The sequence below is a fragment of the Nilaparvata lugens genome, chromosome 5 (assembly GCF_014356525.2).
Source record: "Nilaparvata lugens isolate BPH chromosome 5, ASM1435652v1, whole genome shotgun sequence".
Lineage (NCBI taxonomy): Eukaryota > Metazoa > Arthropoda > Insecta > Hemiptera > Delphacidae > Nilaparvata > Nilaparvata lugens.
The window spans coordinates 19,419,619-19,436,635 of NC_052508.1; the positions used below are offsets into that span (position 1 = coordinate 19,419,619).

Consider the following 17,017-nt stretch of genomic DNA (forward strand, 5'->3'; position numbering starts at 1 on the left):
TACTTTGTATCCCAATACTCAATAACCAATGTCTAATTTTTCTTTTGAAGCTATTGAAATTTTCCTCTCCTTTGATTTCTAATGGTATTCTATTAGATATTGTAGGCCCTAAATATCCTAGTGATCTTTGCCCAAATGCTGTATTCATCCTTGGTACTTCTTGGTTGTAACGTTCTCTTATTCTAGTATTATGGCTATGATTTATGATATGGTTCCTATTTTAATGTTTTTTCATATACCTAATAACAACAATATATACAATTGCCTAACGCTGAGTACTCTATTTTCTATAAATAATTCTACAGTTGGAAACCGGAATTCCCTGTTTCCCATTATTTTCAAAATGCGTTTTTGAGTTTTAAATAATGGATCTATAAAACTGAAGTTAGCTGCACCCCAAACTAACAGACCGTACCTTAAAAGAGATTCAACTAATGTTAAGTATACAGTTTTCAACATTTCTTTGTCTATGATACGCCTTAATTGATAGAATTTGTATTTATAAGCTTCCTTATTTTGGCAGTTGTATATGTTATGTGCTTGTTCTATTTCAATGAATCATCTACTATTATTCCTAAATACTTTATATTGTCAGAGCATTCTATTAGTGGGAAATTACAATTATATTGTTACTATTTCTATCACAATTATGAAGCTTCATTGTTGTCATGTGTGGTTTTGTGCTATTTGTTAAAGAAAAAGCTAGAAATTTTATTTTTTCTGAATTTAATGCAATAAATTATTTCTTAACCAACTAGTGATTCTTGTTAGTTCTATCTCTGCTGTTTGGAACACTTCTTCCCAGTTTTTTCCTTGAAAAAGGAGTGCTGTATCGTCAGCAAAGGCTATAACTCTACCTTGAATTTGAATGGAGCACAACTCATTTGCAAAGATCGAATACAAAATTGGTCCTAAAACTGTTCCTTGAGGTATTCCAAACTTCATGGAACCCTCTGCACTCATATGATTCTCAACCTTTGTTTTTTGCTGTCGATTGCTGAGGTAGGATCTGAACCATTCAAGTGGCACTCCTCTTTTACCTATTGCCTCGAGCTTTTTTATTAAATAATAAGTCATGGGAAACAGAGTCAAAGGCCTTTGATAAATCTAAAAATACTGCTAGACATTTATTCTTTTCCTCTAAATTGCTAGTTACAAATTTTGATAATTCTAATACAGCTAATTCTGTACTTATACCTTTGCGGAAGCCAAATTGGTTAGGAGAAAAAATATTATTAATTTCTAAAAAGCTTATTAATCTTGATTTAACTAGTTTTTCTAAAATTTTTGATACATTGCTAATCAGTGAAATAGGTCTATAATTACTAATAATAAGTTTATCACCTGCTTTATGTATGGGTCTGACACAGATTTGCTTCATTGCTCTTGGAAAAGTACCATATAACAAGCTCAGATTGAAAATATAAGTTAAAGGTTTAGAAATTAAATCTTTTATTCCTTTCAAGGTCCTATTATCTAATCCATCTAAGCCTGGTGCACTATTGCTGTGTAAAGAATCAATTGTGTTTATTATTTCCTTTTCATCTATGGGGAAAAGAAACATATTATTTGGTACATGCAATTCTGGTACATTATCTGCTATAATTTGTTTGATATTTTTATTCAGACTCTCAGATATTTTGTTAGCCATACTATCTCCAATATTATCAAAGAAATTATTTACATGACTCAATAGTTCTCTAGGATTATCTTTCAGTGTGACTATGTCACCATTAATTTTCAAAGCATTCAGTTGTATATCCTTTTTCTGATTTGAATCTGTAGCATCCTTGATTATTTTCCATGTCTTCCTTACATCATTGTTTGCTTCATTTAGTTGCATCTTGAAATAATTTTCTTTTGTAGTTTGGATGAGTGACGTCAGTGTATTTCTGTATCTTCGGTAGTAGTTGGGTAGTTCTCTGTTCTCTGGGTCCAGCTTCCTTCTTCTATTTAGAGAATCCCTTGTTCTTATAGCTGAGATAAGTCCTTGTGTTATCCATGGTTTTATGCTCTCGATCCTCTTCTTTTGTCTGTAATGATGTGTATTGCTCTCAATATGTTTTTGTAGAATTTCTAGGAACTTTTCCTAAGCTGAGTCTGTGATATTTGACTCAAAAACCTCCGTCCATTGTTCCACTCGCAGTCCTCCCCTCAAGCCGTTCAAGTTGACAGATTTACAGTTAGTTGAGAGTTGACAGTTAGTTGAGCTCTGTTCATCCCCATTTGTTCTGTCTAACTGATGTTCTTCCAAACCAAGAATTGTAATGAAGTGGTCTGTGATACTCGAGTGATATACGATTGGATGGATTTTACTTTTACAGTTGGTCAACATTTATGATCCAAACAAGAAGACGTTCCCGCTGTTACCCTGGTAGTCTTTTTAATGCAATTCTTCAAACCGTGTTCACTCAATAAGTCGTAATAGTCATCAAGTTGATAATGGTGATGTGGCTATAGCATATTAATGTTGAAGTCTCTTGCGCAAATAATAAGTTGACCTCTCAGTCTACCAAGCACTGTTTCAAGGTCCTCTAAAAACTCTGTTATGCTGGCGTAGGAAGGTGATCTGTACACTGCTAATATATTATATCTCTCCTTTGATGTTTGAAGTTGTAGATGAAGAACGTTGGCCTGTCTAATATTTAGTTCTACCGATTGTACGTTGAGATTTTCTTTTGCATATACAATTACTCCATCATTTTGAGTACGATTATTCAAAGAGTGGAAAATATTGTAGGCCTTCAGTTGCTTCTGTGTATAATCTCTTTTGATCCAGCATTCTGTTAGTATTATTATATCGAAATCATAGGACATATCCTGTAGCTGAATCATCAGGTCATCGAAGTTCTTCCTAATACTTCTGATATTGAGAGAAAATACAGTTACATTAGAGTGTTGAAGAGCAGCGTGGAGTTGTTGTTTATCCTCAACCACACTGTCCTCTATCTCATCCACGGAATCAAGTTCATTTGCCACATCCAGCACGTTATTATTGCTCATCATCATGCTTATTCAGACGCACCCCTCCATGCTTGTTCTCCTCTATTTCCCTCTGCCATCTCATTATATATTTATCATCAAAGCTTAATGTGTTATTTATAAGCAATGATATGAGATTATTCTCCGCTGCTGTTAGATAGTTGAAACTATGAGTGTGCCTACTGAGTGCTACAATCACATGACTTTCACTGTTATAGATCTCTAGATCCTTTGAATTTGTCCTCACTAGAATAACATTTCTATAAGTAAGACCTTGTGCTTCGTGTATCGTGTGAATTTTTATAGTTTTATCAATCCTGTCACCTAGTAACTCTTGAATAATTTTTTTCTCATTCTGCGTGCATGTCAATACGAGTGTTTCTGGATCAAGCTGTGGAAGACCGCCGTTAAATAGTCTTCCTAATTGAGCGAAGAGTTCCACTAGTTGTTTCAATTTTACCATAGAATTTGGATAGTGCGCAGCATACATCGATCGGACATCTTCTAGTTAATGTCACTTTCCGTGTGGGCTCACAAAAAACTGAAGGATGAGACCATCTAACTTTCAGTCCACTCCTTTCGATGTAAGGAATCTGTTTAGAATCACCAAGTAGGAAAACTTCGGAGCATCCTGATAATTTCGCAATGAAACCAATGTAGCCAGCATGCATCAGTACAGCCTCATCTATAAAGACACGATGATATTTCTTGCCCACTCCATTTATAATGAAAGATGAAACTGTTCTGTAATCTGATCGGATTATCTTTCTACAGTAATCCTTCCCGTACTTATGAATGACAGCCTCTCTGATGTCTTTGATTCCTGCTCTTGTTTGACTTAGAACTAAATCTATTCCTGGTTTATGCTGGTTCAGTATTACAAACGTCTTTCCACACCCTGGCACACCATCTATCCACGTAATATTAGGAAGACTTGAAGCAGAAATGTCAACTGATGATATTTTCTGATACAGCTCACCGTTTAACATGAGTTGTGTATCTCTACTAACAAGAATGTATTTTTCTTTTGTTAAGAATCTTTTATTACTCTCGTTGAATTCCACGTAGGTTCCTTCGTTATCCAAGCAGAAGCCCATTCTATAACTTTTTCCAGTTGGCCAAGAAATGTTCTTAGATTATTATCATAAATATTCATATCTTTACGCTTTATATCTATTAGGTACGGATAAGAGCTCAATAAGTTTTTTCTTGTAATGTTAGTCAGAATTTCATAGTAAATAATAGAATTTATTTGATCATGTCGACTCAGAAGATTTCTGTGCTCCAGCATACTATTTATAAATTCATGTTTGGGTGGTTTTTCAGGTAAGTATCCCGTTGGACATGCTTTCTCATTGTTTTTCTCTTCTGGAATATTTAATAAAAATGTAAGATTATTTATACCCTTGTAGTAAAACACAAATTTAATATGTTTTGTTGCCAAGACAGTACTTAAGAGATCAATACAAGATACATCAGCCACGGTTCCAAAAAAATCAATTCCAACTGTCAGAGCTTGTTTATCTGAAGCCCATTCATCGATCATAGATAGTAATATTTTTAGATTGGAAAGCAAGTTACTATTATCTGTCAATAAAAACAAATTGAGTATTTTCAATGTCTCGTCGAATTTGACCGACGCATCAATTTGCTTTGTTTGTGAAAATATAGTAGTTAGACTATTGAAGTACCTAATCAATGCTTATACATTTCCTATTTACTACGGTAGCAATGCCCTTGGAAATATTTACTTTTTCGTTTTTTACGCTGGCGAAGGAAATATTCAGGTCAGTGTAACCTCCAAAATTAAATACGAGTGATGTCCTACTTTTTGATCTTTGTTGAACTCTATTTTTATCATTCAAATTACCTAAAATTTCATTAATATCCAACACAATATTTCCAGCCTGATTTATTATTTTTTGAGAACAATATACAATATGTATATTTTTAAACAATCCCATAATTAGTCTTTTCAATCAATTGCTGCAATGATTTCTGGTGGCTAGGACATTGTGGATCGTGAACTTTATGATTTGATGGCTTTTTTTCTTTTTACAATTGCTACATATTGCCTCCTTGGCGGTATTTGGACAATCTTTAGTGCTATGATCTTCAGCACAGTGACCGCAGACTTCACTTTCTTTTTTGCAATACTTTAAAACGTGACCAAAGCACTGGCACTTGAAGCACCGTTGAACCGAAATAAAGTCATTTAACCTGCAAGAAGTCATGTCGACAAAGAATCGTTTCCTATTTATTAGAATTCTTCTTATCTCGGTCTCACATTCAATGATCTAATGAACTACTTCCTTGTTCTTTGGTCCAACCTTGTAGAGAGGCTTACATCCGTTTAAAAATGCTTCTTTTCCTAATTCAGAGCTAGCAAAGTTTTTGTTGAAAATGCTCTCGGCTAGTTCCTCTTTGCTTAAATCACTAGGGACATTGTAAATTATTAAACGTGGCTTCCTATTCTGTGGTTCAACTATTTTCAAATTTTTCATATTTCCAGTCTTCAACGCCTCATATTCAATTATTTTCTTCTTGTCCTCTTCCGAATTCAGAAAAATCATGAGGCCACCTCCTCTAACATTCACGGTCTTTTTAACTCTAATATCGTCTTTGTTTTTGATATTCTCCCGCAATACATTTTTAATAATTCTACTGTTTTCCACTTCGTTCAGGACTGGTTTGACTGGCTGCAACATAACTATATGCTCCTGTGGTTGTAGTTTCCTAACATTGTCCCCTGCAACTCTATTTTCCTTCGATTTTCCTGGCAACTGCACCATATCAGCATAGCTTAACGTAGGCCTACTTTCACTTTGTTTTATATTGTCTACCGCCTTATTTATATTTTTAAGGGACTCCTGAATACCCTTATTGGTGTTTCCGAGCCCTGCCGCTAGCTGTGAAATTGTTACTGACCTTGTTTCTAATTTGACGATTGTTTCCGACAATTTATTAGTTATTGAAATAAATCTGTCGAAATCAGCTCTCAGAACTTTTCTTTTTTCATATTCCGCTTCCGCCCATAGATTAAGTTCGTGCTTTATCTGCTTTAAAAGTTCATAATCCTTTGAAAATTCATTGCTGATTGATTACCTTTGATGTAGATTGCTCTGCTGGTTGCTCCATTGTAGGGGACTCCAGGACCTGTCCTGAAGATGATGATTGCTCCTGCTCTTCTCCCACTTCCTCGAATTCCGGAATAAATTAATCCATATGGCGCCCTGACCGGTGATCTCATACGTAACGTAACGGATGGATTCACTAGTCTATCAGCTATAACTCATTTTTGCAATAATCACAACACAATAATATGTTATTATGTTCCGCAGCTCTAAACAACTATGTATACTACTCGGCGTCTCAATTAAGAATGAAGGTCGAAGTCGAATACATTCGAAAGGTTAGCCACAGGAAATATGTTTTAACAGTGTAGTTGAGTTCTTTCCGCGCAAAATTGGAGAGTCATAATTATGGAGAACGGTTCATAATTATGGAAACAACAATGAATTGAGTCTGAATATCTTATCAATGTTATCAACTCAATATACGGTATTTAACATTATTTTTCCATGGAACTTCCATCGAAGAAATAGTTTTTGTTTAAATTGAAGTTCAGTCGCTATAGCTGGGAGATTAATAGTAAATTTCTTGTATTTTGACTCAAGATTGTATCAAGATCCTAATGTAATGCGATATGCAAAATTTAGAAATGTAATGTGAATGCACCTTAGTGCAAGTGTACAAAAAAAATTATTATGTCATCTATATTTTTCTATCATTCTTACAGATGCAAATAACCACAATCTCGACAAGTTTATACATATTGAGGGCAGAGAATTACAGTGCTTTGAAACGTGTTCTTATGTACGTCACACACCCATTGTTTACTCAGCAAATATTGATGGTGGTCAATTCAATTCCTATGGAATCTGGTAAAATTATTATTGTCATCCAATAAACTTATAGAATAGAATAAAAATATTTATTTTAGTATTAATAGGTCTAGAATAGGTCTTGATAATTAAGTTTTAAAAATTATTTTATCATTATAATTAGAAGTATAGGTCATCAATCAAGATAATTCAATTTCTGTGGCTTATTATGAATTAAAAATGTAGAGGCTAATAGAAACGAAAATAGCTGCATTCAGGATTATTTTTATACTACTATGGAAAATCAAATAATTTCAAATACATAAAGGTTAATAGTTGGATTTCCAGTTAAACCCGATAACAAATTTCCTTGCATTATTTTTGACTAGTTTGATCCATGACAATACCTGTTCATGGTTCTATATTACTTCAATGAGTAACAAGCACGCAAAATCGTACATAGTGCAGATGAATTCAATTAAGACTATAGGACATTGAAAAAGTTTGAATTATTTTAGATTTCATTGTATTACACTTCATTGTATTCGAAATTTGATTATTCAAAAGAAATGTTTTCTGTCCGACAGCTCAATTTAGCGGAATTAGCAGAGAACTGGAAATCCGTGGTTTTTCACTCTGTAGATAGCTCCAGGATGAAACGTCAACTTTTTGTATTCAAGTTGTCCAATACTCGACAATCATTGTACAAAAAAAAGTGTGTTCAGCAAAATGTACCTGGTGACTGGCCTAAAGATACACTGTACTAACTTTTTGTTTCAATGGTTCTTTGGATTGTCCCCAGGAAGAAGATGTAATAAACTTTAGTTGCAATTTATTTTAGTGATGGACCTACCTATTGTTCGCCAGCTTTCACCGTCAATCTCTCTTTGGTAAACTATTGCTTCAGATGATTGTTGACACAAATTCAGCAACGACAATCCAGTACAGTTTGTTATGTTATCCCTGAAAATTAAAAATTTATGTTATCGAGGAAACACGAACACAGCCATCTTCAGTTAGATGCTACTGATGTTAATCCTACTATCAATAATTATAATATGGGTCTAGGTTTAGCTGGCTGGATCGCAACATTGCGTTGTAAATAACCCACTGCATTTTCAACATTTTTATCAAGTTTACTTGCGCTACCAGGTGACCTAGCTATCCAGTGTTGTCGTCCTCCTTGTAGGCGAATGTAGGTTACACAGCAGCAGACAGACGGAGAGAAAATCAGAAAAGACATTTTCTGAGAACGGCTTAGTATCTCATAAAAAGAAGTGATTCCAAGGGGGGTATAACTCGAATTGAAAATACTACTCTACTATGACTTTAAAAATCTGCTTCACCATCTTGGATCCGCCTTTTTGAATGCAAGTTTACTTTTTTAAATAGGAAGATGGTCATGTGATACCGTACATGATTCTGATACGGAATTTTAAGAGAAAATGAATGGCGAAAACCGCACATCGATATCTCAAACCGTTTAGAAGATATTCACATTATTAATCAATACCAACTCATGTATTTCATTTCTGATTTGCATGGTACTGATTGATAATGTGAATATCTTCTGACCGGTTTGAGATATCAATGTATCGGAATCATGTATCGCATAAACACCTTCCTATTTAAAAAATAAAGTTGCATTCAAAATGGCGGACCAGATTTTTAAAGTTATAGTAAAGTAGTTTTTTCAATTCGAGTAACATCACTAATCACACCCACCTTGGAATCACTTCTTTTTATGAGATACTAAGCCGTTCTCAGACTTTTCTGCTTTGAATAGTATTGATTAATAATGTGAATATCTTCGAAACGGTTTGAGATATTGATATGCGGTTTCCGCCATTCATTTTTTCTTGAAATTCCCTATCGAAATCATGTCTCACATGATCACCTTCCTATTTGAAAAAATGAAGTTGCATTAAATATGGCGGATCCAAGATGGCGGACCAGATTTTTAAAGTCATTGTAAAGTAGTTTTTTTCAATTTGAGTCGGATCCCCAATCACACCTACCGTCAAATTACCTTTGTGTATGAGATATTAAGCCGTTCTCGGACTTTTCACCCACTCTGTAGAATAGTGTTATTTATACAGTATAGTAATAGGATACCCTATTTCACCCTCTAGGTTATCTAATAATTGCGAAGTATTGCTACGACGCGGACTAGCTACAGCCGGGTATGGGTCGGGGTTAGTAACCGTACTGACTGGTGGAGATACCGGACCTACACTTCTCCCCCTATCCTAATTCTTTACCCTCTGCTTCTTTCGCGAGATTTTTAATTTCAGGGGAAGAGTATTTGCCCGTGCCGTTGCTGGCCGATTCGGCCCTCGGCCTTTGGAATACAGGGTGAGTGTTAAAGAGATTAAGATAACCCTATACAAGGAGACGGATCTGACTATCAGATCCCCACAAATAATTCTATTTATAAAGGTAGTACGCAATCTGAACCAACTACGAGTTGACGGCGGGCAGACTGGATCTGCGAGCCCGGAAAGAGGTTTTACTACAGGATTTAAGGTGAGGGCTATGGAGTAACGGTATGGCGGAACTATGGAGTTGTTAGTGGTATTTAAGATATAGTTAAATAGGGTACGGTATAGGGTGTAAGCTATAGAAAATAGGGTACAGGGTCTGAGGTATAGGGTATAGGGTATACGGTACAGAGAATCAATAATAAGATTATCATTCTCTACAGCAAATAAATATCTGTTCAATAATCCGCAATCTGAGAATTGCGCTCTAGTTCTCAGCAAGCTGGACCTGCTAGCTAAATACAGGGTATAAATTTCAGCTATGTGGAAATTGAAGTTTAGAGTATAGAGTTTTGGGTATGGGATTTCTGAATCGCGAGCCTGTAGCTGCGTAAGGATTTTCAGCAATCCTGAAACTGCTAAACAGGATTTCCGCGCCAGTCTGGCAACTGCGCGACGGTTATTAAGGGCTAATCTGTGACAGCCCTTAAGGGAATGGGAATCACTCTCAATCGTCCGAATCGCTTTTAAATCAATAGTCAGTATGTCGACTATTATGAGAGGATAGAAAAGGTTTTCACAAACACATTCTGTAGATTAATATTGGGAAGACAACAGTCTGTCGTTGTCAGGATAGGATAGGATTTTTCCAGGATTTTCCACAAGGAAAGTATCGAGTCAGAGACTCCTAATTCAGGAAAAGATTTCAATGGGCTTTTCCAAGTAATTGCCAGTCTGAGGACTACAACAAAATCGATCTCTAATTTTCAACTGAGATCACAGGAAAATTCGTGAATTTTCCACAGGGAAAACCAGCAAATAATATTTGCTATTTAAGGAGACAGGTTTCTATGAATTTTAGAAAGGATTCGCGGGTCTGAAAACCCGCAACTAGGACGATCTCGAATCTGGAACCGAGATCAGGAAGAATTTTAGAACAGGAAGAATTAAGAGAAAGAAAGAGAAAGGATGTCGCAGTCTAAGGACTTCGACAAGGAAGTTCTCAAGCTGTACCTGAGAGCTGGAAGGATTTAAGAACAGGAAAAATTAAGAGAGAGTAAGAGAAAGGACGTCGCAGTCTGAATGACTTCGACCAGGACGAACTCAAGCTGCACCTGAGTTCCCTAGGAAAAGGATTGGAATTTTCCTACTAGAAATTAAAGCGAATGAAACTGCTATGCAAAATAAATACAGGGGCCACTCTACAATATGAAAATTAAGTAAGGAAAATTTACTCAAAATGATAAGAATTTCTCTACAAGGATAAAAATTAATCGAGAAAACTATTCTCAAAAAGGACAGGTATTTCCCTACAAGAATAAAAATTAATTGAGAAAAATCACTCTTTAAATTGAAGGCCACCTTACTACAGAGAAGGAAAAACATACAGACTACCAGTCCTGACATACAATTACCTGAATCGACGTGGATACTGATATGGAAAATGACGAACCGATTCTCACTTCCCGTATTAAACTTAAAAACGTTTTGAAGCGACAGAGTAGAGTCTTATAAATTAAGTACTCAAAAATAATCCGCTACAAGAGCCTAGTTAAATTTCCCACTTACTTGTTTGTAGCACAAACTTAAGATCCCTTACAGGTTTTCAAAACCAAGGATAACCCGATTACCCCCAGTGATACGAATTCAGGTGAAATAACCAACAAGAGAGAAAATCCCCAAGGAAGATCTATCTTCGAGTTTTCCGGAACTCGTCCTACACTATTCTATATTAACACACAAAAATAGAATAATTGCCCTAGAAATAAACTAGTATCGGGAATGTCGTAAGGAGAGGAGATTCGCGACCTGTTCACTAGGGTTGGTCGAAAAAAATAAGTTTTTTTTTCGAAGTTGTAATAGCTCGCAAAAGTGTCTCTTTTGGAAGGGGAACATCAACATTTGTTGACATCTTCCGGTCGCGCATAGGCACTAAAGTTTGTTAAAAATCTAAAAAAAACGAAATTTTTCAGAATTTTTTTTCAACTTAAATTTTATTTTTTCGTGTTGTAATAGGTGAAAAATACTTAAAGTGTAGCTTGAAATCATTGTGATTTTTTTTCATTTAGGTTAGGCAATATCTACCGGTGGCGCACGGAGCCTAAAATCCGCCAAAATATAGAAAAAATTACATTTTTCACAGAACATAACTTGAGCATTTTCAATCAATGTGGGCTACTTTAAGACAAGTTTGATGAAGCCTGATACAATATGATGGGTGAGTATAGAAAAACGAGCTTGGTAAATTGTTTTTTATTTCACAAATTGTAGAATACAAGAAACTGTTGAATGTTATTGGACAATAAAAACTGAAATAGGAGATGAAGCAAAACTAAATTTTCAAAACTGTCCAATTTTATGTCAAGAATCAAATTCATATGTTTATAAACTACATTTTTCCTTCAAATGGAACTTTGAAATCTCTTTTGCTTGTGTAATTGGCCATAGACGATCTTGACAGAAGATTTGCTCTTATGAAGCCATTTTGGTTGTGAAATTCACAAAGCGTACTCGAAGCTTTGGTGACAAGTAAACTTTTCAAAAGTAGAGTTCCAGTCAGGGATGGAGTCACTATTGGAGTCAATGTGCGCTTTTATTGCTTTGTCTGTAAAGCCCCTTAACAACGGAGGTGATGAAAGTGTGAGATTGGAGTCCATCTAGTTGATTAATTCAAAGTAGTCTTGTGCACAAAAGTTGATTTTTGGAGGCGTAAATGTTCTTATGGCTTTCCTTCTTTCATCGACCTGCCTTGACTTTGGAATTCTCCGGAATCTGAGCTCTTTTATATGTTTCCTGTTATCCAGATTGCACCAGATGTCATGTTTGATTGCACCAGAAATATCAAGTAAATATTGCTGATCCTTACTGAGTACTTGTCTGTCTATTTCATGGATTTCACAGTCAATGATCTGGAAGGGAGCTTTTCACAGTTAGATAACTTTTCACCGATTGGCCCTTTAGAGGAAGTATGCCCTGTTGTTATGCCGTCAAAGTGTTCAAATAAATACCGAAACGGCAACTCATTCAAGTGCATGAGACAAATTATTTCCCATTGTAGAGGTATTCTCAAAAATAGCTCTATTCGGCGTATCAAACCAGATTTCAAACCTGAATTGACTGCAGTACCATCGCAGCCAATCACAATCAAGAGATATTTCATGTTAAGATAGATAACAAATAACAAATTTAACTATTTCTTCTGAGCTTCCAGAGTTTGGAGTAACATGACCGATGTAGAGTGAGCCGGGTTCTTGAATAAGGGAGTAGTGCTCTTCTTTTATGACTCTACCATACTGTTTCAAGTGGGCCTGCTCTATCACCAAAGTATCGTCTTTCCTTCCATTTAAAGGAAATATGTAGTTTCTGAACATATGAATTCGATTCTTGACATAAAATTGGACAGTTTTGAAAATTTAGTTTTGCTTCATTTTCTATTTCAGTTTTTATTGTCCAATAACATTCAACAGTTTCTTGTATTCTACAATTTGTGAAATAAAAAACAATGTCCCAAGCTCGCTTTTCTATACTCACCCATGGTGATTAGAAACAGAAATTTTACAAGTGGAGGACCGCGGGTGAACAAAAGAAAAGAGCTGTGTGTTTATAAACGAAAACTTACTTGAAAAACTGAAGAAAATGCAGTTGAAACCGGGGCTTCAAAGCAGCAATGATGTTGTAGCTTCGTGAACTTCATGCCAACTGAGACTGGAGGGGGAAGCTGCTTTTGGATGCTTCCTTCTACGATGAAGAGGGTGGGGTGGGGGTAAGGAAGGAAATCACGATAACTGTCTTTACCAACCGCCCACCTAAAACTACATCGGAGTTTTATTGAGGAAAATGTAATTGTTTATTTGAGATTTAGCAAATAAATACGGAGCGGATATCACACATACGATGCACACAAAGAAACTGTTACATATATGATTGTTACACGAAGCGGGGTAGACGATAATAGAATATTTACACAAGGTTCAGAAGGGGCTGCCGAGATTCAGACTACTGGCAACACTATAAGTTTGTTCACAGGTCAGATGAGCGTACCGCCGGCTGTGCGGATTAACGCTACTCTTATTATTTTGTCTTGTCCAGGAAATACTTTCTCAATTTTACCAATAGGCCATAGTGTAGGTGCAGTATTCAAATGTTTTATAAGCACAATTTGTCCAACTTTGATGTTTTCTGTTGGAGTTTTCCACTTATTTCGTTGAATGAGTGTTTGTAGATACTCAGATTTCCATCGACGCCAGAACGACTGTACTAATTGATGCAGGTGAGTCCAACGTTGCCGATTTGAGGTGGAGTCATTTAGAGGAAGCTCCACGGCCTGAAGCAGTGGTCGTCCAATCAAGAAGTGACCAGGTGTCAATAGCGGTGTGTTTTCGTTGGGGTCCAGGGAGGGTTCTAGCAGCGGACGGCTATTCATAATGGCTTCAATACAAGAAAAAACAGTGAAATATTCTTCCATAGTCATTGGTGTGTCACCAATCTGATTTTTTAATAGCACTTTGGCAGTTTTAACATTAGCTTCCCAAATTCCCCCAAAGTTTGGGGCAACTGGTGGATTGAAGTGCCAAGTTACCTCACGTTGGACAAGTCCATTCAATATCTCAGTATTATTATCAGACAGAAATTTGGAAATATCTGATAAGTGTTTAGCGGCTCCAACAAAATTTAAACCGTTGTCAGAGTACATATGCGATGGTAGACCTCGGCGTGATGTGAATCTGTCGAATGCAGCGAGAAAGGCCTCAGTTGTTAATTCTGACACGTATTCCAAATGAATCGCTTTTACAGCCAGGCAAATAAAAAGTGCGAGATAGCCTTTGTATAGTTTCGTCTTTTTTAGTGGGCTGCATTTTGTATAGAAAGGACCCGCAAAGTCAACGCCAACATGGGAACGATGCACTAACATGAAAGTCTGGAAGATCAGATATCACTGGCTGATTAGGTTGGGCTCGCATACGAGTGCAGTGGACACAATTACGTATTTGGCTTCTTATCAGGTTACGCGCCGAGATGATCCAATACTTGCGTGCAACTAGTGATTGAGTGGTGCGAGGGCCAACGTGGTGATGATCTCGGTGCATCTGATTGCAGATGAGGGTGCTGAGGTGAGATGATTTCGGCAGCAGCAGTGGATGACGGCTGTCATACGGAAGACAGGATCGTTTGAGACGTCCGCCCACCCTGAGAGAACCGGATGGATCGATGAATGGCGCTAGAGAGTGTAATTCTCGCGGAGGATTTTCTCCCTTGTTGAGAAGCTTGAAAGTGTCAATGAAATAGAACTCTTGAGTAAGTTTGACAATACTCAATAGTGCTGCACGACATTCAGCAACAGACAGATGCGGAGAGGTGAGGCGCGCCGGTTGTGCTCTATGGCTGCAAAGATTGTGCCTGTGTGTTTCCTTCAGCTTACAATTTTTTATGAAGCGCAACACAAACGCAAATATACGTGTTGCTTTGTGAAGGTTGGAATATTTTCCAAAGAACTTAAGAGCGTGAGACTTCTCAACTATTGTAGTTGTGAGAATTGAAAGTTGAGGTTTCAATTCCAAGTCGTCTTCAATCCTATCAACCTCTGATATAATCAATTTCTCAAATTGCACGTGGAACGATTGATGTCCATGCCACCACAAGGAGTTGTCTACAATATCTTGTGCTGAGATACCTCTCGAGGCCAGATCCGCAGGGTTACAATCAGTAGGTATGTGAAACCAATTTTCTGGTGATGTCAAATCAAGTATTTGTGTGACTCGGTTGCTCACGTAGATCTTGAGTTTATGAGTTGGAGTTCTGAGCCAATTTAATACTAATTTTGCATCAGAGTACAGCCATGTATTGGAGATACATTTTTCGAACTGAGGTAGAACAATTTTATATAATTTTGACAGTAATAGAGCACCGCATAATTCCAATCTTGGAATAGTAAGAGTTTTTACAGGTGAGATTCTTGTTTTTGCCATGATAAGATTCATTGATATGAATTGACTGTTTGAAGAGATATGAATATAGACGCATGCACCATAACCTTTTTCTGATCCATCACAAAAACCGAGTAATGATACACTCACGTGTGTAGTGTCAATGTGACAAGGAATGTGAACGTTGGCGAGTGACACAATTGTACTTGATATACAACTCCACTGACGGTTTAAATCTTCACTTAATGGATCATCCCAATCAAGATTAGACAACCATAACAGCTTCAAAAAATACTTGAATAAGAATACAACAGGAGATAACAGCCCAAGCGGGTCAAACAATTTGGCTGTGTATGACAGTATTGTGCGTTTTGTCGGTTTTTCAATGAATGGTGTGACTGCGTATGAAAAGGCATCTGTTGATGGATTCCAACGAAAACCAAGTACTTTAATTCGTTGAGTGGTATCAGAAAAGGCAAGGGGATTTTCTCACATTTCATCGGAAATTCTTCAATTGCTTCTCTCACGTTAGATGACCATTTTCGCAGTTGGAGTTCACCCTTCAGCATCAATTGATTGAGTTGTGAGATAAGTGATTTAGCTCCACTCAAACTGGAAGCGCCACCAACCACGTCATCGACGTAAGTATGCTGACGGATGGCATTGACAGCCAAAGGAAATTCGTTTTCATAATCGCTGGCTAATTGAAGCAATGTTCTTTGAGCAAGGAAACTACTTGAAGTCATACCATACGTGACAGTATTGAGTTGAAATTCTATCAGTTCTTCTTGTGGTGTTGGTCGATAAAATATGTGCTGAAAATTACGATCAACTTCTCTCACTGATATCTGCCTGTACATCATTTTAATATCTGATGTAATTGCCACTTTGTGAGTTCTGAAACTTAATAAGATATGACTAAGCTCGTTTTGGAGCTTGGGGCCTGGTAAGAGAGATTCATTGAGCACTTCTCCATTGTTACAAGATGCTGATGCATTGAAAACGACACGTAACTTAGTTGTGGAGCTGTCTGCCTTTTGAACACAGTGGTGCGGTATTACATATTTAGACGAAGTTAAAGCTCTGGACATGTGCTCCAACTCAATATACTGGCTCATGAAATCGTGATATTGTTTGCTAACAGAGTTGTCTGATGCTAGTCTTTTCTCAAGTGAGAGGAATTTTCTCATTGAAGAGTTTCGGTTTTCACCTAAGACCACATTCTGAGTTTTGAATGGTAACGCTACTTCATAACGACCTGAGGGCCACCGAGTTGTAGTTTCTGTGTATAGGTTTTCACAATACACATGAGACGGGTCTTCCTCAGCTTTGATAGATATCTCTTCGGTTTCCCAAAACTTTTGAAGCAACTGATTAATTGGTTCTACATAGGTTAGAAGGCTGGTAGCTAAATCTGATTGTGATGTGAGTTCATTAGAATTTATTTTTCCAATGATAACATGGCCAAAAACCGTGCTCAAGGCTCCTGGAGAATTTTGATAAAACTTTGTGACTTCGTGATCTTGAGCACATAGAGTATGAAGAAATGAGCCAGCTCCTATGAGCAGATCAATTTTACCTGACACATAGAATTTTTCATCAGCCAATTTCAGACTTGAAAAATGCTTAAAATCTTCAGCGTTCAATGAAACAGAGGGTTGATTACATGTTATGACTGATAGCACTGTAGCTTTAGTATTCAACTTGAAATTCGGCTGAATCTGTGAAGAGATAGTTAAGTTAACCT

General features: G+C 36.7%; 1 protein-coding gene across 11 annotated transcripts in view; it reads left to right on the forward strand.

The window, feature by feature from the left end:
- Positions 1 to 17,017, forward strand: part of LOC111049798 — a 67,834-nt gene that overhangs the window by 40,555 nt on the left and 10,262 nt on the right. For all 11 annotated transcript variants that reach the window (XM_039427846.1, XM_039427851.1, XM_039427854.1 and 8 more), the window contains one exon: positions 6,782 to 6,926. In XM_039427846.1, the coding sequence (XP_039283780.1) occupies positions 6,782 to 6,926 (145 nt within the window). The remainder of the gene's footprint in view (positions 1 to 6,781; positions 6,927 to 17,017) is intronic.